Consider the following 24,938-nt stretch of genomic DNA (forward strand, 5'->3'; position numbering starts at 1 on the left):
CATCATGTAACCAGTGGGAGGATTGCAGGAAACCAATAGAAGAAGATGTCTATGGCTTATGAGTGAGGGATGTGGCATAGAAGTTTAATCTTCATTAGTTCGGAAAGAATCTGAATCTCCCAAGATAGTGGCCTAGGCCCATGAATACACGGTCAAACCCAACCACGTATGTAAGCAGAAGCACGCCCAGGTTCGACATGACAAATGTAAGATAGAAAAAGGTGTTCAGTATGTCCATGCCAAGAAATGCTGTAAGTGAGCAGCACACATGGCTAATCAGCCCAAGAATGAGCAGGCTGACTGTCCTGTCGTTCAGGGATTTAAATATATATGCACTGAGGAAGTCGATAAACAGGATCAGCGTCATATAGGTAAATCCACGCTGTGCCTTCATCACCCTGTACTTCATTCGGTCGTTCTTGCATATCTTTGCTGTTGAGCGCATCGTCTCCAGCATGAATCCAATGGTTGCCGTGCAGAATGAGAACAGAAAGCAGAACACACCCTTGGCATCTGACACACGGAGGTAAGGAGACCTGGCAAGGTAGCTTACTCCTGCCGGTATGATCTTTCCTTCAGAAACAGCCACAAGCAGCAGGAAGGAAATATACATGACTATTTGACCTGCGAATAAATGTCCAAGCTGCATCATCGGGGTAATTAGAATATCTCTTCATTACCTTGGAAACGGCGCTCAAAAGATTTGAAACATAGTTTTACAGTCTGCCTTTATTTACAATCGGCTGTAATCCACAGGGCCGAATTCAACGCCAAAGAGACCGTTCTTGATGAGCTCTCTGAGCTTGTGTCCTCTGACCTTCTTGAGGTGGAGGCCTCTTCTCCTTCCCTCCCTGACAATGACTCTGTAGAACTCACAGTCGCCAACCATTACAAAGATCTCGCACCTGCTGTTGATGTACATGCAGACCCTCTGGCAAACATCGCGCTCAATGCGCCTCTTGAGCTGGTAGATCTTTCCTGGGCACCTGAGGCACTCTGGAAGAACCTCGGGGACGCACTTGTCGCTCCTTCCTCTGATCTCGCCATTCCTGGATAAGACAAAGCTCTCAAACTTGTCCTTGCAGTCGCTGGAGCAGACTCTGACAACGACATCTCCTCTTCTCCTATACTTCTCAACGTCAAATGTGAATGTCTTCTGACTCTTCACAACCTCAACCTTCTTTGGGCATCCACGTCGTCTTGATCCAGACACCTTCTTGGATACTCTTGGGAAGACTTTGCATCTCCTGTCTCCGCACTCACTATTACTGCTAGAGTCGCAAGGCTCGCATGGTCCGCACCTCCTTGGAGAGGGGTTGACAACAACTTTGTTGCAGATGTTCTCTTCTCTTTGGACGTATATGTTTTCACTGCATGGAGTAGACCCATTGTTCTCTACACATATGCTCTCGCATGGGACAGAGTTTCCAGGCCTGGTGTTGGACCCTGGGCAGCTGCAGGCCTCTACACAGAGGACATACTTTGCTCTGTTTGTGTTTGGGTCGAGAGGAGCAAGGGCTCCGTTCTTGTGGAGAACCATAGGGTTCTGTCGGAGATCGTGGTCGTTCCAATAGAGCACGTATGCCTTGTCGATGTTCACTGAGTTGAGGTATCTAATTGTCTCGTGGATGTTGTCTGCATTTAGAGCGAATGCCATGCAATTGGCACTTAGAACAGCACTGTAAGGCTTAAGTTCCTGCTCGCAGTTAAGATGAAGAGCCTTGGTCTTAAGAGCGTTGATGGCACCAGATGCAATTGCTAACAATCCCAAAAGCTTCATTGATGCTGCACCTGATTCACAAATATATGCATTAAAATGGCAAAGAACAGTCTTTTGGAGCATTCTTTTTTCCCTTTTGGGATACGACGTGATCGGTAATACAAAAGACATAATTAGATGGGACACATCATTTCTTCTAACATCAAATTAATGAGCTAGATATGACCCCAGAGGAGCGGTGGTTTTCACTATAAATAGGCTTTCAATCTACAGGACCCAAAAACGGATTTTTCTGGATGAAGAGATAGGAAGGCAATAGCCACACGCTTTGCCAAGAAAGTGCATTGAAGGATGGACTGTAGGGATTGGTGTTTAATTTAGCTTTAAAGATCAAGCTTTCGGGAGCGCCTAAATTAATTTATTGATTTAAGGTGAATTTATCTATTAATCATAGTCAAAAATTGCTTGGTATACAAATCTTTTGCACCACCTAAACTTAAGGTTCATGGACATTTTTGGAGGGAAAATGGACAAGAATCCATGGCCAATAGAGACAACTAGTATTGACATAAACGACTATGCAGAGGACTATCTAGACAAGTGCCAGTGTCTCTTGGCCAAAAAGACTTCTAAGTCCAGAAATGTTTGTACATGCTTTAAAAATAATAAGAAGCTATTCCAAAGCAATGCCACATCCTATATTTCTACACATCCAATTAGTAAAGAGCAAAGTCCTCTTGAAAGAAGGTTGAAAGGCCATGATCTTAAGGTGCCTGCCGGCACCACGCAAACCCATTTCTCGTCTGCCAGGGGATCCCATCCGAATAAGAAGTACCAGCTCTACAAGACAGAAATGTGTAGAAGCCACACAGAAATAGGGTACTGCAAGTATGGCGATAAGTGCCAGTTTGCACATAGTAAGGCAGAGCTAAGGTATGTGCAAAGACACCCAAAGTACAAGACAGAGACATGTAAGACCTTTTGGGAGGAAGGAAGCTGCCCATATGGAAAGAGATGCTGCTTTATCCACATTCCAAACACCGACATGGGCAATCTCCCGGTCCATGATCACCAGAAAGACAGCAAAAGAACGTATAGGAATTACGAGCTAGCCTTAGGAGAGATAGACAAGCATCCAGACGACGGGCTCATTTGCAGCAGGATCGATAGGCCCATTTCACTAGCCGAAAAAGGCTTTCTCGAGGCCGATGAAGAGGCCACAAAAAGTACGGCAGAGGAATGTAATATGTCCCAAAGCGATTTCTTCAATGAAATCCATATCCTCAATCGCCCTTTCTGCAAGTCCGCTACCCAGTCCTTTGTGCCTATTATTGAAGATGAGTTCAGCGATGAGGTCATGCTGAGAAGACCTTTCTGGGAGTCTAACTATTCTAGTGCATGGCTAGATGAAGAGACATCGCTGTTCTACCTCGACAGTCCCTGTAGAAAACAGCCTAAGGGTGGGGTTTTTGCGCCTGGAGGATCTGTATATAAGCCCTTCAACAAGAAGGTGTCTGATTTTGTATTTGGGCACTTGGGAATGTAAATAAATCTTTGTGAGTTCATTCTGTCCCCCAGAAGCATTAAAACCGAAAGAATTGGAGTCCCAATGGAAATAGTGAAGTTCGAGCCGGATGCCGAAGGGATTGAAAGAAGGAAAGGCATAAAGGCCTTTGGAGACACAAACAGGATAAGAGTGGTTAAAAGCACAACCGCACCGAAGTTTAATCTGTATACAACAGAAATAGGCGTCAAGCAAGAGGAAGAGGAAAAGCAATACACTCCGTACAGGCCCTCCCTAGAAGAACCGGCCACATCAAATGCCTATGTCCCACCGACGATCAAGCGTCCAGAGACATGCAGCGTTAAGCTCTCAAACCTCCCTCTGGACATGACAAGGGATAGACTTTACTCTATCATCAAGTCGCATACAAGCGTTTTCTTCATGAGTCCCAACCTTGTCATGAATAGAGAGACAGGAGTCTTCAGAGGATTTGCATTCGTGACTCTAGAGTCCAAGGATGATGCCATGAAGTTCATCAGAGACCTCAGGGGCGTTGCAATAGATAGTCTGGGATTATCTGCAGAAATAGCCAGATAGATGACCCTGTACTCCTTTGCTTAATCGGCAATCACTGGAAAAGGATCTGCCTTGCTGAACACAACTACCCTTCTGCTGATTGATATATATCCTCTCAGCCTTCCTGACTCAATTGCACTGCTCAAAAGGCAAACAATCTCCTTGAAATCAGTGCCGGGCAGTACCTCTGAGATCTTTTGGATCTCGAGCCTGTTATCGCATCCATGCTTTCGATAGGCTCTGCCCACCAGATTGTTGAAACATATGAGCGGATAGTGGACTGAAATGATTCTGTAAAGATTGTAGTCTGTAATTCCCTCAGATGCATTTCTAATGGCATTGTCCACACCCACGTAGAGCCCCTCTCGTACTACAGAGACCAGCTCCGATAGGTAGCTGCAGCCAAACCTTTCGAGATATATGTTCTTAGGGAACTTGTTAACAAGCAGAGATGAAATGAAATAAACCGGTGCCATTATTCTCCTCCATTTCTTGTATCTAAATGCTCTTTTCAATGACAGATAGGATTCCCTGAATCTATCCTGGTACATTTTAATGATTCCCTTGTAGTAATGAAACACATAACTGTCCCTGCATGCAGTCTCCGGTTCACTTGCGCTTGCTAATAGATCCTCTGCTAGCTTAAACCTTTCTGTCTCAAGGTATATCTGGAATAAGGCATTTCCAACATAGATGAAGGCTGGATTTCTTTGCTCCACTAGCTTCTTGTACATCTCCAGAAGAAGCTTACTCACCTTGTTCGAGCTATCTTTGCCCCAAAGCTCAAGAAGCTCATATACAACTCTTTTAATGATAGGGCCAGTCCATGCCTCTCCCCCAGTCATTCTTACAACACTTCTTATTAGTGTTTCATATGTGCCATAACTCTTTTTTTCTATGGCTGTTTTTTGATTCTCAAGGAGAATGTTGAATGGATGCTTGACCTTGCTAAGATCAATACTTTCCCGCTCAGAATCCATCCATATACTTTTGCTGAACAGCTGAGAAATATACTTTCCATCTTTGGCATCTATCCTTGAGTTGATTGCTTCTGTCCATCCCATTGGGGATATTATTACTGAGCACTGGTATCCAATCCCGGCGGCCTTGAGGACCCTGATTTGCTCGAGAGTTACATACCCTGAGGATGGATATGGAGATAAGAAGGCACATGGAAAGCTCTTGCGGCGATTCCATGGTCGGTGTTCAAGCATTTGTATCGGGTGAAAGCTACATCTTCCTTCTTTTCAATAGGGAAATGCTCTTGGCTGGCGTAACACTTCAGAGAGTGGGATCTCATGTATACATAAAGAACGTAGACACAACTGGGTATGAAAGGGGGCACGCCAGGAGGTTCATAACATCGATTTTGAAAGCGTTGTCCCCTGAGCTATCTTGTTGTTTCAGCACACCAAAGAGCGAGTATATCTTTAATGGTAGCTCTCAGAACAAAGGAAAGGTGATTAGGGAGCCTGGAGAGCTTTTGGAGTACTGGATTGGAATTTTTGAGGATCTCTATGACGATTTGCATGTGTGGTCCAATCATTATGAGAACATTTCCTATCCATTCAAACATTTGGACGAGGTTGTATATTTTGAAGACGACCCAAAGGAAAGGCTGAAGAAGCACTTTGTAGGAAGCCTTGAGGAGATGTTTGCAGTATTACTGTGTAGAGCTGACTTTACAAATGGGTCTCTGGTGTATGGCCGATTGTGCAAATATGTGGGGTGCGGCATGGTAGAAGCAGAGGCTGGTGACGTGTACGGGATGGAGGCTATGCTAAGGACATTGGATTTCTCCACTCATTCTATGGCATTAAAGTCTACAGAAAAGTTTATATCCAGGTTTGGACTAGACATAGAATACTTTCCCAGCAAAAGAACTGCGAGGCCGAAGAAAAGTGAGCAAGCCTGTATTGTTCTGAATCCAACAAGAAAGGCATGATTGATTTTCTTTGGTGCTCTATTGTTAAGAACGTCTTCCCGAGTAAGATGGCTGTAACAGCGTCTCTATCAAGATGTTTGATGTATGGAACCTGATTTGTCCGGAAAGTACGGTTTCGATATATAACACATCTGGATAGGCTTCCCTAAAAATGAAGATCATAGTTGCTATGGATGAACTGCCTATATGTGCATCTCGGATGGGAGAAGAAGAGACAATAAGAAAGAGGAGCTCTGCTCTCTTGAAGAGGATTTCCCATCCTGATAAGACAAGCAAGATCCAGATAGAGTTTTCGGATGATAACGAGGAAAAGCTGAGGCTTTTTGCAAAACCTCACTTCATGGCTCCCGATATGCTGGATGATCGAGAGATGTCCTTTGTAGGTGTTCCTGGATTCTACTCTTCTGAGGCTTTTAGCGACGAAGACCGCAAGAAGATTCAGATATCTATGGGGCATTATAGATGCTATCCTGTGTTTAAAAGGAAGGGAGAATACTCGAGAATGATTGAGAGAATCTTGAAGAAGAACACCTATGAGTTTGTGCAAAAACATCTCGACCATGCCGCAATGTTTGAAGAATATAGGATACGCAACAACGAATATTATGAGAAAATAATGGAGATCTATGAAGAGGGCGATGTTGTGTGGGTGATGGACCATTCCTTGCTCCTCCTTCCTGGAATGCTTGGCGGCATTCCTGTTGGGATGTCTTTCTGCGCACCTTTTTCTCTGCTGTTCAAGTGCATTCCGTTCTGGGAGGAGCTTTTCTTGTCGATTCTTTGCTGCAAATACATCGAGTTTAGCGAAAGTTCATCTGCAGAATCCTTCAACATGCTAGTTTCTCAGAAGAAAGGCTTTGTGGCAGGGAACCCGGAGTACAAGAGTGTAAGAGTGCCACAGACTTGTGTAGGAAAGAGGGGGATTGACAAGGAGGCCATTCTCAAGGCGTCGTCTGAGGCGAAGAAGCTTGAGAGGTTTGGGAATGGGAAGATTATTCTTGTTCCGTTTGACTCCCAAACACATCTTCTTGGTGTTGAAGCTTATTTGTCCAGGTATGAAAAGGAGATTACGATTCTGTTTCTGATCACTGGGGCTTTGAACAGAGACTTTGATGAGCAGACCGAGGTTATGAGGCTCCGGAAGTATCTTGAGATGAACTACAACATCCTATCAAGAGTATTTGTACCTACAAGTGACTCTGAGTTTGTCTCTGTGTTGAAGTCCTGCGACCTATGCTATTGCTCAGAAATGGCTGACATCTGTTCACTTTTTGGCATTCCAGTCATCCAAAGCAATCCATACGACTTCTTTGAGGTGGCAGACGAGATAAATGAGAAGCTTGAGCGGGGAGGAGCGAGCGAGAAAGATTCCAGGAAAGTGATTGGAAAGATGGAGTGGAAGAAGCGCTTCATGACGAATTTCTTACACGCTAGTGGGATTGAGTGTGATATTGATGCTGAGCCTAAGGAGCCAAGGGTGAGGGCGTCATTATCAATGAGGCAGAAAGAAGATGTGAAGACGAATTCAAATAAGAGGCTAAGCACTAGGAAGAAAGAAGATGAGAAGAAAGAGGCGATTGAGATTGATTTGGATAACAAAGAGGATGTAAATGCTGCAAAAATAGTCGATGATTTCAAGAAGAGTAAGGTAAGGACGCTTGTTATGGATTATGACGGAACACTGACGGACATTGTTGCACATCCCCCAATGGCTGCACCAACCCAGGAGATAAAAGATTTACTTGTGAGGCTGAACAAGATCTGTAGGGTTATAATATCTACAGGAAGAAGTGTCGAAGATTCAGATAGGTTTTTTCCAAAAGAAATCGAGGTTTTTGCCGAGCACGGAGCATGCTACAGGGTCGATGGAAAGTGGAAAGAAGGAGTTTCATTTCCACAGAAGGATCTTGCATGGCGGGTTGCAGAATTCTTCCACCTGAGGACGCCTGGTTCTGATCTGGAAAGAAAGAAAACAGGCTATGCCTTCCACTTCAGGAATGTGTCTCCCCTCATTGGAGTGAAGCAAGCAAAGGCTCTTTTTGAACTTCTGGTGAGGATTTGCAAAGACAATGTGAAGGAAGGAAACCACATAGTCGAAGTTAGGAGCAGCAAAAAGTCTCGTGTGATGGGCGAAGTTGAGGAAGGGTTTATTTTGTGTGCAGGAGACGACGCTGCCGACGAGGAGGCCTTTGATCTGTGTAGTGGATACACCATTAAAGTGGGTAATCAGGATACATCTGCAGCATATAGAATCAAGGATCCAAAGGGCTTCAGGATGCTCCTTGCTAAGTTCTTGGAATAAATGATTCATCTCTGTTACTCTCTTTCCCAAAGGGTCATTCCAGAAGCTCTCTGAGAATCTCTTCATGGGATTCGTTTACTTTGAATACCTTCCTGAAGGTCCTGACTCTATTAATACAGCCAGTCTTGGATATAAAGAGCCGTCTCTTTCCCTGGAACAGTGACGTGTATCCTCCACTCAAATACATCACATCTCCGGGGCTCAAGGAGCAGTTCCATACTCCAAACTCTATGGTTCCGCTTTCGTCTCCAATCAGCCAAACATCGATTTTGTCATTGTCTTTAGTTTTGTTTGTCTCTAGATATTTGATCAGAATAAACTCCAGACATATGTTTTTCTGGTAGTCATCCAGCTCGGCTATGCTGTTCATCAGCCGTGGGGTTCCATTCATCTTCAAGTACCATAATGTTAGTAGAATACAAAAGCAAGTGGCTTATAATTATAATAGTCTTTAATCTCGTAACATCAATCCGCCTGCCTTAAATCTTCATCGTCTGAACAAACTCATTTGCATCGTTCTCGTTCTTGAACACAACGCAGTAAGGCTGCTCAATACATTTACTCTCAGCCATCTCTCTAACTCCAATGCATACTCCCAGCTTCTTCTTTGTGGGTCTTACATCGTAGGTGACAAGGAAGTCAAATGCACACATCATCACACCATCCCTAATAAAGAAGCATCTCTTCTCCTTGCTCTTCGTCACATACACAAACCCAGGCCCTATATTCTCCCACTCACCCACAAACTTGTGCAGGTTGGCCCCTGCCTTAAACACAACCCCTGGAATTTCATTCTGGACAGGTTCCGAGCTCTTTGAGACAGGCGTTTTCAAAAACTCAGATTCCTTTGGTTGCTTCTTCTCTCCGCCAAGATCCTCAAAGATGGTTTTATTGCTCTTGAGATCATTCAAATCCACTGGCTTGAATATGCTGCCTACCATCTCCTTGTCTTTGCAAATTCCAGGCTCTTTTTCACCTTCCTCGCTTCCGCTCCTTTCCTCACTACTGACTTTGGTTTCTTTGATGCTCATCCTCACCATGGGTCTCGAGAAAATATTTTACAGGTTAACTGTAGATACCAGCAGAACATGATGTGAATCTTCTTTATTACTCAACTCAAGGCATTACCCACCTCTCCAACGATGTCTGGTATGTTGATAAGCTTGACAAGAACAAGAATAAAGAAATCCTTGAAAAACTTGATATCTTTCTCTCCCATTCCATTATCAAAGATTCGAAGAAAGACATCTCCTATAATTTGCAAAGGCTCAGACAGACTTTTTCTTTTGTTCACTAAGGCAGCAGTAACAAGCTTGATTTCATCGGTGTTTTCCATAATGCGGTCGGCTATATTGCACACAGACTCTAAAAACTCTTTGATTTGATTATCACTAAAGTAATTGTTAATCATCTTTCTCTCATTAGACACACTAAAAATAGAGTCACTTGGAACCTCTGCTACTGCATTGGCCATCCCCATAATCATGTATGTGAGCTTCAAAAAAACACACTTTCTTAAGATGTTCATTCTCACATCTCTTTCTTCGGCAATTTAACTATTCCACTGCATATTTGCCTTATAAGAAAAAGGAGTCTGCCCACACACCGTCCATTCCTTTCGATGGATAGCTCATAAGCCCACTTGCACACAGGGATGGCCAGTAAGCTCCACACAAAAGTTAAGGAAACTTCATTTATTCTTTGGTAGTCGCTTGGTTATTACATTAACCAAGGCCATGAGAATTTCAATGTCCCCAGACTTGTCTGTAGTGCTAGAAATACCTTTCAGAAACAATATCGCCCTCTTAATAAAATTCTTTGTTCTAGGGCTCAGACCCGAGCTATTCTCGTGTTTCTCTAGAAAATTCACAATATCCATATATGCTTTTTTTCCATCGCTGATATCCTCAAAAATCGCATTAAATAGCTTTCTCACGTGCTCTACATCCATCGAAAGAAGGCTTGCCCTTTCATTTCCTCCGGATGTAGGCTTCTTCCCTTCTCTTCTCATTGAAATCCCAAATCTGCTTTGAGATCCCGACACAGATCCTCCGTCACTCTTGCTGTTCAGGTGCCTATAAATAAGTATAAGCCCAGTTGCCATAGTAAAGAAGAATATCGCCACAATGATTCCTAACTTCTTCAATGAAATCGTAGATCCAGATCTTCCATCAGATGGCTCCATCAGTAATCCGCTTAGGTGTTCTCTATATCACTGCTGCCCCTTAATACCCTCTCCTTTAGCCCCTTATAAATCCTCCAATAGGCAAAATCCTCCAAAGGACAACAGATCGTTAGGAAGAAAGAGAATAGATAGAATGTTTTATTAGGAAGAGACTCCCCTTAGCAAGGCCGCCTGAACATACCCTGCCTCAGTAGTCTGCTCGCAATAGTCTTGAATTCCTGCAACACAGCATCCCTTGCTCCTTACCTTTCCGCTTGAGCTGACATTCTCAACCCCAACAATCTTCCCTAGCTCTAGGCGGCTTTCAATCGAAATGATCGGAATGTCCTTCTTCTTTGCCAGAAGCGTAATAAGCTTTGCAATTCTCGGCTCAGCATCCTTTGCGAGCATCACAAACCTCATGTTTCCAGCAAGCATTTTCTTCGACGTCTCCCTGGCTCCCCTGCTTAATCTACAGTATGTCCTGGACACCTTGCATACCTTGGAGAGCGCCTCCTGGAGAGTCATTTCTGATTCCATCATCGGTTCTTGCACTTCGCTCATTGGAGGGTAAATTTTTTCCTCATTAACACCTCAGACGCACCCATGCCAATAATCATGGTAAGCGCAATGCCTTGAAGTGAGCCTTGGCTAGACAGCTGCTCCTTGTTTTCAGAGCTCATCTATTTATATTTTATTCCCAAACAAAGAAACCCCAAGATGCCAATCGTAGTCCGCGACTTTAGTGGCATGAGTCCTGAAGAGATAAAGGAAAAGGTAAAGGAGCTCGGAAAGCCTGTGCTTCTGAAATTCTCCTCAGAAGGATGTGGCCCATGCGAGGATTTGAAGGAAAAGCTCAGCCAGTACAAGACAGACCTGGAAATCAACATTTTCGAGCTTTGCAGAACAAGGTCATTTTCCTACGCATCTCTTTGGGATGAGTTCGACATCACTGCATTTCCGACAGTTGTGCTTGTAGACAAGAACATGAAAGAAGTACAAGACAAGAATGGGAGTCAGGGTGCGCCAACCCGAATCATTGGCTCAAACATCAGGAAGTTTGAAGAGCTCGTCAAGGGATATGCTCACTTATTTGAGCAAGCCGCTTCTCAATAAACACTCATAGCCCCCTCCACTCTGGCCTTCTATGATATTTTCTGATGTTCTCCTTTACACACTCCATGTACTTTTCAGGATCCTTCTTAAAGCACAGGCTAGCATCTGTATTTGCAGGGCTGCGCGTGTTGGGGGCCCCAAGAAGTTGCTGGACCCCACACAGCACATTCATAACATTTAGGCTGGGCTTCCACCTGTCTCCAATAATATCAAGGCATACCTGATTGGTAGGATAGACATTCGGGTGGTACACAGGATACTTAAACAATACCTGGGGAGGTTGAAACGGATAGTCTTCCGGAAAGTCCACATACAGCGTATAGTAGGATCCCTTGTATACACCCTCATGGGGCCCTGGCACTCCGCATTCCCATCTTGTGATGTTTCTCCCCGGCTTCTCTGGCAGGGGAATTGCATAGAATCCATACTTTCTATTTTTTGCCAAGTTCTCCTGTTCTGCCAAAAGCCTTTCTAAATTCGGCATTAAAGGGATATGCTCAATAGCTAAATGAATCTGTGCAAGAGGATTCTAGAAATAGCACCTTCTCATAGCCCCAATGGTGAGAGAGAGATTGACAAAAGAAGACGAGGAAAACATCGACATAATTCTGAATCCATACCCCTTAGCCACAGAAAACACTCTGAATGAAATAGATGCCTCCAACGACCCAGAAGTCCGTAACAAACTTGTGGGTGATCTTTCTGTCATCTTGTCCAACTATGCTGCAGTCTTGAATCCAAAAGTCCAGGAGAAGTTTCCAAAGCTCGTTAGCCTGCTGAGAGATAAGGAAATATACAACTCCGGTGCTTTTATGCTATCTGACGCATGTAGGCATATAGAAGATGTTCAAAATGCATTCAGAGCCCTCGGGGTTTTCGAGCTTCTGGATTTCGCCATAGACCATTATAAGGCAACCACATCTTTGGTGTATTCCTTGTGCATGGAGAATAAAAGTAACACGGAACATTTCCTTGAGAAATATTACAACAAGGAGCGAGATGAAGACAATGCATTAATACAGAGCGTTAGGGATCAGTCTTTCTGAGTCGCCACCCGGAATTTTGCAAATAAAAAAGATCTTTTTATTATTTCCAATCGATCTTGAACTCAAGAATCTTTTCAAGCTCGCTTGCAATCTTCTCGTTGTAAGCTGCCTCTCCTCTTTCCCAGCTATCAATCACCGATACATTCTTCTTCATCTTCTGGGCCAGGTCCTTCCTCGACATCCCCTTCTTGGTCCTTGCATTGGCTATGGCATCTCCCACTTCCTTGCTGACCATCCTAACCTCCACATCTTCGTCACTTGTTCCCTTCGGCTTATTCTGACCCTCAGGTCTTTTTTTTGTCAGAATTATCGGTTTGTTGTTTCTCATCGGGGTTAAACACTGGCCTGCAAAATATTATCGTTTAATAATGTAAAAAACTTTCACTAACAGAATACTATACTTCAATCCCAATCTCTTCATATAGCTCAGATTTCTTCATGTCCATCCCCTCAGAAAGTCTCTCAACAATCTCGTTGAATATCCTCCTAACCTTCTTAAGCCCAGACTGTGCCCTTTCGTACTTCTTTTTGGCTCCATCCATCTCTTTCTTAGACACTTCTCTTCCCCCGTCTCTGAAGCCCTCGAGTCTTTTCTGATTGTCCTTAACTGTCCTGTCCAGCGCCTCGATGCTTTCTTCCAGCTGGTCAATAGACATCATTTTATCAAGCATCTTGATTTCAGCGTCAAGAGAGCCAATCTCCTCTGCAAGCAGCTTTATTTTTTCCTCGTACCCTTGGAGCTCCGTGCTCAGCTTGACATCCTCTTCATTCTGAAACAGATCTTGGTTGACAAGATATATCTTTGTCTTTCCGTAAGTCTTCGTCACCAATCTTCCATCAGACTCCAAGTAGTTCAAAATCTCTTGTATTGCCGTTCCTCCTATCTCTCCCTTGAAGTATGCCACTATCTCTGACTTGGATGTGGGCCTGTTGCATTTGTACATCATCTGGAACACCCTTTCTTCGTCATCGTCATAGTCCTCTTTCATCTCGGGGTAGACTTCAAACCCATCAAATCCATCTAGTGTCACATCTCAAATTTCGAGTATAAAATCTCAGGTTTTTTAAGCCTAAATGATTTGTAAAGTTCTGAAGCTTAACAATGGATATGAAATTCCCACGGTTGGCCTTGGGACATGGAAATTGGAAGACGAGTCGTCCCTTGAATCCTCAATAAGAAATGCAGTTAGCCTGGGGTACAGACATATCGACACTGCCTTCATATATGGCAACGAAAAGATGATAGGAAACATTCTAAAGAAGCTGTTCAATGAAGGCGTGGTACAGAGGAAAGATTTGTTCATAACATCCAAACTTTGGAACACATTCCATGATTGTCCGGAAGATGCCCTAAGACGAACACTAGGAGATCTTCAGATAGACTATGTGGATCTGTACCTCATCCACTGGCCGGTGACATTTGAGCCAGCACCCAATGGGAGCATGGAGTCTTGCGGAAAAAAATACAACATTGGAGAGTTTGATGCAGTCACACTATGGAAGAAGATGGAGGCTCTTGTTGATCTTGGACTGGCAAGGTCAATTGGAGTGTCCAACTTTGGAAAGGAAAATACTGAGAAAGTACTTGGTGCATGCCGAATCCGCCCAGCAGTTTCTCAGTTTGAGCTCCATCCCTACCTAACCCAAAAGGATCTTGTAGAATTCATGAGGTCCAAGGGAATCCAGGTTATCAGCTATTCATCTCTAGGGTCAGGGGGACAGGACTCCTCTCCGAAGGTCAGGGAAGACAAGACCATCAAGGAAATAGCCAAGAAGTATGGATGCACCCCGTCACAAGTAATACTTAGCTATATTGTCTCACGAGGTGTTTGTGTAATCCCAAAAAGCAAGTCTAAGGAGCATCTGAAGGAGAATATTGATCTGAAAGAATTATCAAAGGAGGATATTTCTGCAATTGATGGCCTGAACATCAACCACAGGTATGTCAATCCCGTAGGATTTGGGCCCAATCGATTCAAATAAAGACCAATGATGCCTTCTTATTATTCCATATTTCTTCCCCAATGGACTTCGGGAATCTCAAGAGTATACGGAGAGAAACCATTTACCTAATAGTGGGAGATGACATCATCCATTTTGATAAGGAAGACATACATAGAGAGAGAATCCACTTAGTAGACTACTTCAAAGTAGGAAAGTCCTGCGTGATAAGGGGAAAAGCAAGATATCTGTGCTCCTGTGGATATGAAATATGCTGGCACATAATGAAAGTCATAGATTCCATTGAGCAACAGAAAAACAATGAGAAATACTAATACCAAGCAATATCAGAAATACCTAAGATTTATCAACTTTGGCGATCTTCCAGATATACAGATACATAAATATGCTCCGCTTTCAGAGAATAAAAGCTTCGAGATGCTTCCATCCACCTTGTATCTGTAAACTTCATTGCATCTACAATCACTTAACACCACTTGGCCATCAGAAGACCCACTTGCAACCACACGTGATGAGCAATCGATGGCCATAACCTTATCTTCGTGTTTCAGCTCATAGACAGGAACGACCTTCTCCATGTCCCAGATCTTTACAAGCATGTCAGATCCACACGTTGCAGCCTTCCCATCTATCCATTTATGGCAATTGACGCCACCGTCGTGGGCACCTATTCTATTTCCATTCATAGAAGCAACATTCCACAGACCAAGGGTGCCATCATGTGAGGATGTTGAGAGAATCTGCCCGCTGTGCCCCATACTACTTATATTGCCCTCGTGTGCACCTAGCTTTGTCACTTCAAGCTCGCTGCCATTTACAAACGAAACAGAAAAGTCGCTCAGGCTGCATCCAACCTCGTTTTCTCCCATCCATACAGCGTCCTCTACTCCACACTCGGAAACACTTATTTCAGTGACTCCGTTATTCATCATAACTATACGCCCGTCCCTTCCAGAAGAAAGAATCCCCCTTCCACGCTGTCTTACTCTCGTAACAGCCTTACCATGGCACGCATAGCTTCTTGTCCTCCCACTCGAGACATTGACTGTGATCACTTCTCCACACTCATTCCCGGCAACTAAATTATCATCACTCCAGGATAGCGCCGTTAGCTTCTTCATCTCTCTTTTCCAGAGCAGGCCCTCGCTCCCAAGCCCAAGAACCTCTCCAGACTCAGTGTAGATGCTCAACCATTCTTTATTCCAGCAAGAAAGCAACTCGCTTCCTACATTCTCCAGGCAAACCTCAACGGCATTGATAGTCATCGTTTCTTCTTTCTTCAGTGCACGGGGCATGCTGCCATCTACTGCCTCCTTCTTCTTAAACTTGCACACATGCTCCTCAGACAGACAGAACTTTGCATCACACTTAATGATCTCGCTTCCATGAAGGTGCTTGGTACCATACATGTACTGCAGTCCTTTCCCCACAAGAGATATTAAACTATGGGCAAGGGGCTTGTCACTAGGAGTAGCCTCGTTCTTGAACGTAAAGAGCGTGTATATGTATCCCTCGTCCTCAAGATACTTGTAAACTAGCTGGTTTATCTCGTCCCTCGACATTTCGATCATTGTATTTAAACTTCTATGGGCTTGGTAGTAAGTGTTATCATTTAAGCGTTGTAATGTCCCCAAATGATCACCCCAGGGAATGTTAATGGGCAAGTTGGAAGAATTTCCATCGCTCAAGAGTCCATCAGGAAATGAAGCGAATCCCTTCAGACGCAGGAAAAGGAAGCTCATCCTATACTCGTTGTACCTGTTTTCCATAATTGTGATGTGCAGGCTTGCAAACACCTTCTATTGGCTATACACCTTGGATCTTAACAAGCTGTGTCTCAACAAAGTGGTGTACGACACAAAGACGTGGAAGAAGATAGAGGTTGGAATTTCTCTTGAGAACTCGGAGTCGCCCATCCATGTAAAGTTCACAGACGTGACTGCGAATCTGTTCAGTATGTCGACGGATGGCATTGAAAGCCCCCTGCTGTCCCTAAGGATCCCAGGGGCAAACATCGCAAAGCATAAGAACATCTTGTTTAATGGAGACATATATGTCGAGAATTTCAATAGGAGGAACATGCTTGAATCAAGGTTTTCTGTCAATTTTGTGATTAAGATAGATGCAAAGATGTATCCCCGCCTGTGCTTCATAAGGTTCCCCTTCCACAGCTCACAGACACTTTCCCTAGGAAGTTCAATCTCTCGTCCAGGAAAGGAAGTTGTGTTTAAGCATGTATGTGCTGGAATGAAGGACGGATATCTTCTACTGGAGGGAGAGGTTGACAGCAGCAAGTTTAATGTTCCAAAGTTTGTTGTGATCCGAAGCCGCGAGATTGTGGTCAACTTCGGAGGAGGAGAGGGGCCTAGGACCCTAACGATCGGCCCGATTGAGGTTGACGGAACCATGTTTATGGAGCCTTTGATCGTAAAGATCAGCATATCGGAAGAGTGGGGAGACGAGCTCAGGAGAAGCCTTGTTCGGGTGCTTAGAGGAGACGAGGTGTGTGTCAAGGTGGATGACTTTTACTTCAAAAATCATGACGATGGGACTCCTGAGGAGCGCATCAGGCTTGGGATTGGAATTGGGTTCAATGCAAAAAACTCGAAGGACTACGACATAACGTTCATGAAGAAAAACGTCAAAAGCACACCTTTGAGTGCACCTGTGATAATTCTAAGGAACGTGGTGGGAAGGGAGAATCCTGGGCTCAATATCTACATCAACAAAGATGCGCTTCCGTGCATTGAGTATTACAGCTTCTTGGCGATTCCCTCGAAGCCGGTCAGTGGGTCTGTACATCTCAACGGATGCTGCATTGGAGGGATTGAGGTTGAAGTGGGTAACACAGATAAGCATTTTGTGCTGCTGTGCACGTTCCTTGAATTCGATTCGCTGAAGATTCTGAAGGCTTTCAAAATGCGGCGGAAGAAAGATCTACGGGTTGTCCTGAATTCGGATGTTGGGTTTGGAGTTCTTGTGAATAATGTCGGGGTGGCATGGGATCTTTCTGAGAATCTCTATCTTTTTTACAAGGATGAAAGGTATGACTTTCTGTCCTCTGAAAAGAATAAAGACTCCATCAATGTCCGGCATGTGATTTCGAATGCCTCGGGGTCTCTCCGTGTTGATACGGCGGTTGTTTTTTCTCCGATTAGAAAAAACAGCGTTGGGTTTCTTCAGTTGAATCTCCATGGTTTCAGCCTTTCTCTTGCCAATGCAGGAATCAATGCTAGGATTAATGTGAGTGACACCAATATTCTATACCAGAACACAAACGAACCCTTTTGTAGAAGGCTCTTTGGAAAGCTCACGGTGCATACAAGAGTCGAAGACACATTGGACTGCATACTTAGAAGCATTGAGTATGTTGGAGATGATCCTGTGGAAGATGATGAACAGCAAGGCCTTCAGCTTGGAAAGATCTGCCTCAGGTACGATGACGGAAAGCCTAATGAGCTGGGAAAACACTTCTTCTCTATAACCATTCCGGAAGACAGTAGATCTCGAGACATGGGGGCCTCTATTCAGAACATCGTCAGAGTTGTAGGAGGGATAAGGTTCAGCCTGGTAGCGGACACGCGGGACATGAGCTTTGGGCCAGTCCATCCAGTTGTGGTTGAGATTGGAAACTCTAAGCTTCGTTATTTGAAAAGAGGGAAGGAGGCGTGTCTTGACGTCATAGGCGGGATAGATGTCTCTGTATCTTTTTCCCATCCTTATGATCTTGTTGCGTTATGGATGTGCGATGTGGATGTTGTTTGCGACGAAAAGGACTATATGGCAAGAACGATCAAGAGCATAGTTGCCAAGGCCATGAGGAAAAGAGATGGAAGGGCTGTTGAAAAACATGTCTGTAACAAAGACTTGGTGTTTAAATCCAGACTAAAGAAGATGAAGAGCTGTTCACCGAGATTTGAGCATGTGTATGAAGGTGTTACCGAGATATCGATCCCCATAGAAATGTTCAACTCTGCAGGGATTGAGTTTGATATCCCAAGAGTTGGTGTTGCGGCTTTTGATGTGTGCAATGAGAACTCTCACTACAGGGGGATTGCCTCCGTAGAAACTCTGCCTTGCTCCTATTACGAATTTGAAGGAAGTGAATACAGGTCTTTTGGGATACTGTATCGGTTCTCGGAGCTTTCCCTCGACAACGCTCTAGTGAGCATATGCCTTATCAATGGCAACAAGCTAAGCAGCCCCACTGTCATTGAGCACACCTTGTTCAGAAAGATAATGGCAGACATAAGAAATGAGTTCACCAAGGTGAAAGGAAAGAGTACGCTAGCTGCCGAGATTAGCAGCACAAGCAACTGGAAAATCAGAAGCATAGGGAAAACGGTGACCTCAGATGAGGACACCTGGACGCTGAGGGTTTTTAGTGACAAGCTGAAGGATCTTGTGTTTTCGAAGGTTCCAAATCTGCTTTTGGATTCCTTCTATGAAGTTCTTCCATCTGGGATGAGGTTTGTGGTAGATATAGATAAAGATGTTGTGGAGATCCTTATAGAATCCCATAAAAGAAATCCTTGGAGAGATGAAGAGGCGGGGAGTGAGAGCAAAGGCCCATTCTACGGGATACTTGACCTCAAGTTCTCTAGATTCTTGTTTTCTGAGACGGTAAAGTACAAGTTCCAGACTGTAGAGGACATACAGACAAATAAAAATAGAGCGATGCTGGAAAGGCCATACCGTGATCCCTTTACTGATACGGCTGAATACAAGGACTGGTGCATCACCAGCAAGTTTGGATTTCAGGCAAATATCACTAACGACGGGGTTATATGCATTCCAAAGGTAAGGTTCAGCATGCCCATTGTGTTTTCTCTAGTAAGCATTTTCCCTCCCTACGTCCCGTTTGTCCCCGATATGAACGGGCTGGGGATGTATGTGGAATTCCCCCTCCCGTTTGACCTCAGGATTCCATCTCCCGAATTGCCTGTAGAGGTTACATTTGTTTCGAAATCAAACGACAAGGAGCTTGGCAGGCTCGGATTTGGAACTATTGTGTCAAGTCCAAACATATTTTTCATAACCATCAGCATTCCGCCAACCTCGTATGCGTTAAGCCTTGGAGAGACGCTGAAGCGCTATAAAAAGGGTAGGAAGAGAGACTACCCCACCATCCAACAGGACGTATCAATATCCATCTTTGTCAATGGGGTCAAGGCCCACGAATGCCTCAATAGAATAGTGGTGGAAGCTCAGGAATTCAGCGGGCTTCTACACTCATTAGTCTTCTTGGAAAAGCGTCTCTTTAGCTTCACAGGCACAATAGCTAGAAAGATTCAAAGATCTCTTCGTGAAAGCAAGAAAAAGCAACCACGTGCATTAGGTAACCAATAAATATATATCTCAGTAGCTTTATTTTCTTTTTCCCCCCTGCCGAACTTCAAAACAAAGACGTGCCACCCCACCGCAGCAAGATGAAATTAGGTGTGATATTCAATGTCCCGAACACAATAGGATATTTTAGGATTGGGCTCTTGGTTGCATCTGTATTCGCATCTGGGCCAAGCTTTGTTGCTCTATATGGCTTGTCATCTCTTCTCGACTTCTTTGATGGGCATTTTGCAAGAATGCTCAACCAGTGTTCTCTCCTAGGATCAAGCCTCGATATGATAACAGACAGGGTTTCTACAGTTGTGATCTCGCTCAGAATCATCCAGAAGAGAAGTGAATACCTATATTTTCTATCTCTGTACATGGTATTCGACCTTATTTCTCATTTCATATACTTCCATATGTCTGCACTGCTAGGGAAGCACCACAAGGGGACGAAAAACAGAATTCTGAGAATCTACTATGACAAGCGTGTCCTCGGCCCCATATGCCTACTAAGCGAGGTGTTCTTCATGTACGCATACTATTTTGGCGGCAAGGGCGCACTTCTTTACACCCTTGGAGGCATCACAACACTCAAGGCGCTATTCCATCTTGCTCAGCTCTCTGAGGCAATCTCAAGCATGAGCGATATCATTGTATTGAAAAATAACATCCAAGGAGTTGATTAAATCTCTTAGCAATGCACATGCAGAGTGAGAAAATATTTTATTGAAGCTGATCCTAGTCTTCGGCCTCCATCTCCAATGCTATTTCCCTGGCCTGCGGATCTGTGCTTCTAAGCTTCTCATCTTCCTCCCGAGCAATTTTGATGACTTTCTTGGCATACTCCTCGGGATTGTCCCTATGCATCACAGAAGCATCAACATTCGCCGGAGAAGATGTGTTTGGTGCATTGAGGATCACGATGATCGACAGAAGAATCGTTCTGATGTTCTGGACAGGTGCCCATTTATCTTTGGAGTCTCCATATCCTGTTGGGTCATGGGTATCCTCCTCAAGAATGGATATGCACATTTTTCCATCTTCATAGATATTTGGATGGAACATCTTCGAAACAAACTTGAGGGTAGGCGGCTGGAGAGGATAGCAATCCGGAAACTCCATCACCGCCTTCAAAATCCTTCCTGCATATAAAGAGTCTCCGCCGAGAGTAAAGTAGATATCCCAGACCTTATAGTTTCTGTTTTCCTTCGGACCCCTAGGACATGCTCTAAAGAGCTTTCTTTCGTCGCCTGTAGAGTCCTTCAGCATATCCTCCTCCTTCGATAGTCGCCTACGGGCACCAGGTGATAACATTTGTGGGGGTCGTGTATTTCTTTTTATATCATGGAACCCTATCCATGGCTCTTCAGGGTTATGTCACCTGGTCATGAGATACAGGGCTTGTGCACTAACCAGCCTGTAGAATGGATGCCCCGAACCAAAGTCGCAGAAGAACGAAAGGCACATGCAAGCCCACTCCACAGGGAGAAACGATAGCGAGTACACCACAAAGCTCATCCAATATGATTTTCCTATTGGAATCAGTGATGAGCAGCATATGACTGCTTTGGCAAGGCATGACAGCCTTCCCATGAGCAGTGGCGTCCAAAGATCTATCTTGAACTCGGGAACCACTATGCTTCTACACCCCACAACCTCTCTGTACTCATTGGCTCTATCGGTAAATGAGGCCTCCCTCAGAAGCCAAGCTATCTTCTTATATGCCTGTCCATAATTGTCGCTTTCTATCGGAGGAGACATCAGACGATGTATGAAAAGGAAGTAGAGGGCCGCAAGGCATATCGACACTACATTGTTTCTTAAGGAATATAGCGACAGGAGCATCCCCATGGATTCCATCATCCCTGCTATTACAAGGTTTTCTTTGCGGAATCGGCCCATACAAAGATTGCTTACAGATACATATATTGCAGCTATTGTGAATCCATAACACAGGAAGTACAATCCTGGAAACAATAGAGAAAGAATAAACAGCAGATTTGATATGTACATTCTTCTCTTCGTTCCGGGGATAAGAAATGCAAACAAGGAGGAAGGAATGGATAGAACGAACAGATATGGGCCTGGGAAATGGCTTGCCACCAGAAGAAGAGGTACGGAATAAAGCACAGCCTGCCTCCTCAAGCATCCAGGACTTTCCATTGAATGTTTGTTTACCTTACCATCTGAAAAACACAAAAATATCATCTGGAGTTTAATGAGATCTACAGCGGCAAGAGTGCTCTGTGATTCCTTATATATCACTCGTTGCTTTCTTCATAGAGAATTCCAAGCACATCGTTCTTGAGACTTTCGTCGATCCCCTTCTCCTCTAGAAAGTACTTTTCAACGGTAAACAGCTTCTTGAAGTAAAAGTCTCTCTCCTTCTCAAAGGCCATCAGCAGGGACTTGACTTCTTCATCATCAAACCCTTTCAAGCCAGAGACAGGTGTTTTCTTTGTTGTGCTAGACTTTTCGGCCTCCAGCTGCTTGATCCTGCCCTCCATTTCTGCAACCATGCTTTCTAGCTCTCTGATTCTATTATCCTTCACATCCATTTCCTCTCTAAAGCTCTTACATCCAGGGCAATGCGGGCTATTTGAGGAAGAAACCAAGGCTCTTGGGGCTTCGTCCTTGGGGCATTCTCTAGATTGCCTTCCACCCATGTTCTTGGAGTAATACCTTGCTAACCACTGGGCGACCTCTAGATTATCTTGCATTTTGCATTTAATCAGCTTGTCGACAGGAAAATAGAGCTTTATGTTTTTCGATGCAAAGAATCCTTGGCATGCCTTCATGTTCCTCAAGTATTCGTGCTCTCCGGCTGGATCCCTGACGAAGTTGGCCGGGAAATCGCTATGGATTAGAGACAGAATCTTGCATATCACCACTCCCTTCCCAAGCTCCTCAATTGCAGAGATCTCAATTCCCAATGATTTTATCCACTCAATCAGCTCTCTACGACTTTTTTGTGCCATGTCTACCGGGGCTTCTGTTTCTGCCCAATTGATATGTACTTTCGATCCCTGACCCAATGGTAAATATCCAGAAGAAGCTCGAGCAGATCCAGCAGGACCACCATGTAGTCCATGACATGAACAAGGACAAACTGGGCGAAATACTCTCCATAGTCAAAGACAAAAAGTACCAGGATCCATCTACATACTACCCACAGTCCCTTCTCTCCAAAATGCTTCCAAACTGCTATCCAAAAGCACCGAACGAAGGGATCTTCAAGGTCAACATAGAGGACATGAAGATGGACAACCTTCATGAGGAGACGCTCTTTTATATCTTCTATACATTTCCAAATGACAAGCTACAGGCAAAGGCCTATGACAACATTCTGAAAAGAAAGTATGTCTTCTGCAGAATGTACAAGTGTTTTGTCACATTCAACTCTCCACTAATTGCTGACCATGTCAAGAGATCCATCACAATGTTTGATCCATTTAGCTGGTCAAAGGTGTCTATAGAAGTTGTTTTTGACGAAAGATTCATTCGGTCATTGGAGAGGTAAAAAGTGATGTACAATCCAAGCAAATAAATCCATTGCTCCATTTATTGTATTAGCTCTCTATGGCTTCTCGCGCTTTACATCTGGCTCAAGTATATCCTGAAGGGATGGCTCGTTATTTCGGAGATATCCATAGAAACTACATAGATGTCCTCTGACAACCTTCTTCTCCTGTGAACTCAGGCCCTTTCCATTTATTCCGGCTGCAAATCTATCTCTAATGTGGCATACTAGAGTTCTTTTTATTGTTGTATTTATGTTTTCGGGAAACCTCAAGTCTCTGACCTTGGAAAATAGCTTGAGAATGTCAACACCAAAGTCGTCGTTCGTGGCAACAGTCTTGAACAGCTCGTCAATTTCTTTTTTCTTCTGCTTTATAATCTCTTCCATGAATCTCCTATTCTCTTTGTCTATCTCTAATGAACACCTGAACTCAAGGCTCCTGTAAAAGTCATTTTTCTCAATAGAGTGCCTCAAAACCTCAGAAACAACAGACTGTGCCTCGATGAAGGTATCCATGTCGCCCTTGGTCTCATCAATAAGACTGCACAGATGCTGGTCTATCCTCTTTGCAAGAAGCTCATCAAGCTCATTTGAAAACTGAAATATGTTGGACACAAACTCGTCGCACTCATCGATAAAGGTCATCATCGAGGACTTCAATTGCTCCATCCCGCCTCCATCTATGCCTATGTCCTTGGGCCCCTGGACTTCAAAGTAGTTGATTGCCACAGAACTGATAATCCTATCCACGCTCTCGTAGTCGATGTTGAGGCGAACCGCAAGCTTTCGGAGAGAAACAAGCGTCCTCCTTAGCTCGGGGAAGTTCTGGCTTTCAAACAGCATCTTGTTTCTGGATAGAAGATCAAATATAAACTTGTCATGGATCTTGAATCCTATGTCAAGAGACGCAATGTAATGGCTCCACAGAATAAATCCGGCAGTATCGGAAATCACAATAGTATCATCCCCAGACACAACATCCCTTCCAAGCTCTTTTCTTTTCTCGTTGACTCTCTCCATAATGCCTGTCTCAACTCCCAGTTTTCTTGACTCATGGAGAATGCACAGGAAGGTCTTCGATATAAACAGGTGCCGTAGAGAGTCAAGAGGGTCAAATATGTGCGATTCCTTGTTCCTCTCCTCAAGAATCCTGTTTATCTCAATCCCAGCCTGGCGAATATTGTTGCCAGCGCTTCCAATCCATAAATCAATGTCTTTCATCATCAGACTCACGAGCACCTTCCTCGATTTGATGCATATCTGGCTTGCATTCACAAAAAACCTGTACTTCTCCAGCAGGCAAAGCTTCTTCTCCATCAGCAAAACACGCTTTGTCATCTTGTAATAGTACAGTGGCTCGTCCCTTACGTCCTTATCAACACTTTCGTACTCAGATGCAATGCTAATAAACTCCAAGATCTCCTTTAGTTCAGATACAACCAAGTCGAGACGCGACTCTATTACAGAGTTCTCCTCGATTTCGTGAAGAGCATCTGTGTATTGTATAACAGCATCAGAAATAGAAGAAACCAGCTCGTTATTTATGTTTATAATCCCTCCCAGCCTTTGCTTAATCTTCTCCAAATCGCTACACTTACCGATTATATCCATGTAGTCTTGCGAGATGCTTCCCATCATTTCCTTTTCCTTTCTTTCGATCTCCCTTGAAAGCTCCACCAGCACCTCTTCCTTCTTCTTGGACTTCAGCATCTCTTTGAACCTTTCTTCTTCATTAGATGTAAAGTTCATAAG

At 44.1% G+C, this 24,938-nt stretch overlaps 27 protein-coding genes across 27 annotated transcripts; 11 read left to right on the forward strand and 16 right to left on the reverse strand.

Annotated features, from left to right (window-relative positions):
• Window positions 1-94: 94 nt before the first annotated feature.
• Window positions 95-652, reverse strand: EHEL_010680 (uncharacterized protein; the record flags this gene model as incomplete). Its single annotated transcript, XM_003886623.1, has 1 exon — window positions 95-652. The coding sequence occupies one exon, from the start codon at window positions 650-652 to the stop codon at window positions 95-97; it is 558 nt and encodes a 185-aa protein (XP_003886672.1).
• An 81-nt stretch (window positions 653-733) lies between these two features.
• Window positions 734-1,780, reverse strand: EHEL_010690 (uncharacterized protein; the record flags this gene model as incomplete). The annotated part of the gene is made up of 1 exon (XM_003886624.1): window positions 734-1,780. One exon carries the CDS (start codon window positions 1,778-1,780, stop codon window positions 734-736), a length of 1,047 nt encoding a protein of 348 aa, XP_003886673.1.
• Window positions 1,781-2,225: 445 nt separating this feature from the next.
• On the forward strand, window positions 2,226-3,266 carry EHEL_010700 (CCCH-type Zn-finger protein; the record flags this gene model as incomplete). The annotated part of the gene is made up of 1 exon (XM_003886625.1): window positions 2,226-3,266. One exon carries the CDS (start codon window positions 2,226-2,228, stop codon window positions 3,264-3,266), a length of 1,041 nt encoding a protein of 346 aa, XP_003886674.1.
• Window positions 3,267-3,329: 63 nt separating this feature from the next.
• On the forward strand, window positions 3,330-3,821 carry EHEL_010710 (putative ribonucleoprotein; the record flags this gene model as incomplete). The annotated part of the gene is made up of 1 exon (XM_003886626.1): window positions 3,330-3,821. The coding sequence occupies one exon, from the start codon at window positions 3,330-3,332 to the stop codon at window positions 3,819-3,821; it is 492 nt and encodes a 163-aa protein (XP_003886675.1).
• Window positions 3,822-3,841: 20 nt separating this feature from the next.
• Window positions 3,842-4,864, reverse strand: EHEL_010720 (uncharacterized protein; the record flags this gene model as incomplete). The annotated part of the gene is made up of 1 exon (XM_003886627.1): window positions 3,842-4,864. One exon carries the CDS (start codon window positions 4,862-4,864, stop codon window positions 3,842-3,844), a length of 1,023 nt encoding a protein of 340 aa, XP_003886676.1.
• Window positions 4,865-4,947: 83 nt separating this feature from the next.
• Window positions 4,948-5,745, forward strand: EHEL_010730 (uncharacterized protein; the record flags this gene model as incomplete). Its single annotated transcript, XM_003886628.1, has 1 exon — window positions 4,948-5,745. The coding sequence occupies one exon, from the start codon at window positions 4,948-4,950 to the stop codon at window positions 5,743-5,745; it is 798 nt and encodes a 265-aa protein (XP_003886677.1).
• Window positions 5,746-5,896: 151 nt separating this feature from the next.
• EHEL_010740 (trehalose 6-phosphate phosphatase) lies at window positions 5,897-8,047 on the forward strand (the record flags this gene model as incomplete). The annotated part of the gene is made up of 1 exon (XM_003886629.1): window positions 5,897-8,047. One exon carries the CDS (start codon window positions 5,897-5,899, stop codon window positions 8,045-8,047), a length of 2,151 nt encoding a protein of 716 aa, XP_003886678.1.
• Window positions 8,048-8,081: 34 nt separating this feature from the next.
• EHEL_010750 (uncharacterized protein) lies at window positions 8,082-8,417 on the reverse strand (the record flags this gene model as incomplete). Its single annotated transcript, XM_003886630.1, has 1 exon — window positions 8,082-8,417. One exon carries the CDS (start codon window positions 8,415-8,417, stop codon window positions 8,082-8,084), a length of 336 nt encoding a protein of 111 aa, XP_003886679.1.
• A 109-nt stretch (window positions 8,418-8,526) lies between these two features.
• Window positions 8,527-9,087, reverse strand: EHEL_010760 (uncharacterized protein; the record flags this gene model as incomplete). The annotated part of the gene is made up of 1 exon (XM_003886631.2): window positions 8,527-9,087. The coding sequence occupies one exon, from the start codon at window positions 9,085-9,087 to the stop codon at window positions 8,527-8,529; it is 561 nt and encodes a 186-aa protein (XP_003886680.2).
• A 71-nt stretch (window positions 9,088-9,158) lies between these two features.
• On the reverse strand, window positions 9,159-9,575 carry EHEL_010770 (uncharacterized protein; the record flags this gene model as incomplete). The annotated part of the gene is made up of 1 exon (XM_003886632.1): window positions 9,159-9,575. The coding sequence occupies one exon, from the start codon at window positions 9,573-9,575 to the stop codon at window positions 9,159-9,161; it is 417 nt and encodes a 138-aa protein (XP_003886681.1).
• A 162-nt stretch (window positions 9,576-9,737) lies between these two features.
• On the reverse strand, window positions 9,738-10,232 carry EHEL_010780 (uncharacterized protein; the record flags this gene model as incomplete). The annotated part of the gene is made up of 1 exon (XM_003886633.1): window positions 9,738-10,232. The coding sequence occupies one exon, from the start codon at window positions 10,230-10,232 to the stop codon at window positions 9,738-9,740; it is 495 nt and encodes a 164-aa protein (XP_003886682.1).
• A 141-nt stretch (window positions 10,233-10,373) lies between these two features.
• On the reverse strand, window positions 10,374-10,775 carry EHEL_010790 (40S ribosomal protein S12; the record flags this gene model as incomplete). Its single annotated transcript, XM_003886634.1, has 1 exon — window positions 10,374-10,775. One exon carries the CDS (start codon window positions 10,773-10,775, stop codon window positions 10,374-10,376), a length of 402 nt encoding a protein of 133 aa, XP_003886683.1.
• A 156-nt stretch (window positions 10,776-10,931) lies between these two features.
• EHEL_010800 (thioredoxin-like protein) lies at window positions 10,932-11,327 on the forward strand (the record flags this gene model as incomplete). Its single annotated transcript, XM_003886635.1, has 1 exon — window positions 10,932-11,327. One exon carries the CDS (start codon window positions 10,932-10,934, stop codon window positions 11,325-11,327), a length of 396 nt encoding a protein of 131 aa, XP_003886684.1.
• Window positions 11,328-11,331: 4 nt separating this feature from the next.
• On the reverse strand, window positions 11,332-11,811 carry EHEL_010810 (ubiquitin conjugating enzyme E2; the record flags this gene model as incomplete). The annotated part of the gene is made up of 1 exon (XM_003886636.1): window positions 11,332-11,811. The coding sequence occupies one exon, from the start codon at window positions 11,809-11,811 to the stop codon at window positions 11,332-11,334; it is 480 nt and encodes a 159-aa protein (XP_003886685.1).
• A 73-nt stretch (window positions 11,812-11,884) lies between these two features.
• On the forward strand, window positions 11,885-12,373 carry EHEL_010820 (uncharacterized protein; the record flags this gene model as incomplete). The annotated part of the gene is made up of 1 exon (XM_003886637.1): window positions 11,885-12,373. One exon carries the CDS (start codon window positions 11,885-11,887, stop codon window positions 12,371-12,373), a length of 489 nt encoding a protein of 162 aa, XP_003886686.1.
• Window positions 12,374-12,413: 40 nt separating this feature from the next.
• EHEL_010830 (uncharacterized protein) lies at window positions 12,414-12,701 on the reverse strand (the record flags this gene model as incomplete). The annotated part of the gene is made up of 1 exon (XM_003886638.1): window positions 12,414-12,701. The coding sequence occupies one exon, from the start codon at window positions 12,699-12,701 to the stop codon at window positions 12,414-12,416; it is 288 nt and encodes a 95-aa protein (XP_003886687.1).
• Window positions 12,702-12,768: 67 nt separating this feature from the next.
• Window positions 12,769-13,362, reverse strand: EHEL_010840 (Tat binding protein 1-interacting protein; the record flags this gene model as incomplete). The annotated part of the gene is made up of 1 exon (XM_003886639.1): window positions 12,769-13,362. One exon carries the CDS (start codon window positions 13,360-13,362, stop codon window positions 12,769-12,771), a length of 594 nt encoding a protein of 197 aa, XP_003886688.1.
• Window positions 13,363-13,447: 85 nt separating this feature from the next.
• Window positions 13,448-14,356, forward strand: EHEL_010850 (aldo-keto reductase; the record flags this gene model as incomplete). The annotated part of the gene is made up of 1 exon (XM_003886640.1): window positions 13,448-14,356. One exon carries the CDS (start codon window positions 13,448-13,450, stop codon window positions 14,354-14,356), a length of 909 nt encoding a protein of 302 aa, XP_003886689.1.
• A 41-nt stretch (window positions 14,357-14,397) lies between these two features.
• EHEL_010855 (uncharacterized protein) lies at window positions 14,398-14,649 on the forward strand (the record flags this gene model as incomplete). The annotated part of the gene is made up of 1 exon (XM_059743478.1): window positions 14,398-14,649. One exon carries the CDS (start codon window positions 14,398-14,400, stop codon window positions 14,647-14,649), a length of 252 nt encoding a protein of 83 aa, XP_059599461.1.
• A 12-nt stretch (window positions 14,650-14,661) lies between these two features.
• Window positions 14,662-15,906, reverse strand: EHEL_010860 (WD domain-containing protein; the record flags this gene model as incomplete). Its single annotated transcript, XM_003886641.1, has 1 exon — window positions 14,662-15,906. One exon carries the CDS (start codon window positions 15,904-15,906, stop codon window positions 14,662-14,664), a length of 1,245 nt encoding a protein of 414 aa, XP_003886690.1.
• Window positions 15,907-15,985: 79 nt separating this feature from the next.
• EHEL_010870 (uncharacterized protein) lies at window positions 15,986-19,684 on the forward strand (the record flags this gene model as incomplete). Its single annotated transcript, XM_003886642.1, has 1 exon — window positions 15,986-19,684. One exon carries the CDS (start codon window positions 15,986-15,988, stop codon window positions 19,682-19,684), a length of 3,699 nt encoding a protein of 1,232 aa, XP_003886691.1.
• Window positions 19,685-19,764: 80 nt separating this feature from the next.
• Window positions 19,765-20,352, forward strand: EHEL_010880 (CDP-diacylglycerol inositol-3-phosphatidyltransferase-like protein; the record flags this gene model as incomplete). The annotated part of the gene is made up of 1 exon (XM_003886643.1): window positions 19,765-20,352. The coding sequence occupies one exon, from the start codon at window positions 19,765-19,767 to the stop codon at window positions 20,350-20,352; it is 588 nt and encodes a 195-aa protein (XP_003886692.1).
• A 52-nt stretch (window positions 20,353-20,404) lies between these two features.
• EHEL_010890 (ubiquitin-conjugating enzyme E2) lies at window positions 20,405-20,980 on the reverse strand (the record flags this gene model as incomplete). The annotated part of the gene is made up of 1 exon (XM_003886644.1): window positions 20,405-20,980. The coding sequence occupies one exon, from the start codon at window positions 20,978-20,980 to the stop codon at window positions 20,405-20,407; it is 576 nt and encodes a 191-aa protein (XP_003886693.1).
• A 63-nt stretch (window positions 20,981-21,043) lies between these two features.
• EHEL_010900 (uncharacterized protein) lies at window positions 21,044-21,829 on the reverse strand (the record flags this gene model as incomplete). The annotated part of the gene is made up of 1 exon (XM_003886645.1): window positions 21,044-21,829. One exon carries the CDS (start codon window positions 21,827-21,829, stop codon window positions 21,044-21,046), a length of 786 nt encoding a protein of 261 aa, XP_003886694.1.
• A 98-nt stretch (window positions 21,830-21,927) lies between these two features.
• On the reverse strand, window positions 21,928-22,644 carry EHEL_010910 (cell cycle control microtubule-binding protein; the record flags this gene model as incomplete). The annotated part of the gene is made up of 1 exon (XM_003886646.1): window positions 21,928-22,644. One exon carries the CDS (start codon window positions 22,642-22,644, stop codon window positions 21,928-21,930), a length of 717 nt encoding a protein of 238 aa, XP_003886695.1.
• Window positions 22,645-22,700: 56 nt separating this feature from the next.
• Window positions 22,701-23,186, forward strand: EHEL_010920 (general negative regulator of transcription; the record flags this gene model as incomplete). The annotated part of the gene is made up of 1 exon (XM_003886647.1): window positions 22,701-23,186. The coding sequence occupies one exon, from the start codon at window positions 22,701-22,703 to the stop codon at window positions 23,184-23,186; it is 486 nt and encodes a 161-aa protein (XP_003886696.1).
• A 57-nt stretch (window positions 23,187-23,243) lies between these two features.
• On the reverse strand, window positions 23,244-24,935 carry EHEL_010930 (uncharacterized protein; the record flags this gene model as incomplete). The annotated part of the gene is made up of 1 exon (XM_003886648.1): window positions 23,244-24,935. One exon carries the CDS (start codon window positions 24,933-24,935, stop codon window positions 23,244-23,246), a length of 1,692 nt encoding a protein of 563 aa, XP_003886697.1.
• Between the last annotated feature and the right edge of the window lie 3 nt (window positions 24,936-24,938).

This window comes from Encephalitozoon hellem, chromosome I (assembly GCF_000277815.2).
Source record: "Encephalitozoon hellem ATCC 50504 chromosome I, complete sequence".
Lineage (NCBI taxonomy): Eukaryota > Fungi > Microsporidia > Unikaryonidae > Encephalitozoon > Encephalitozoon hellem.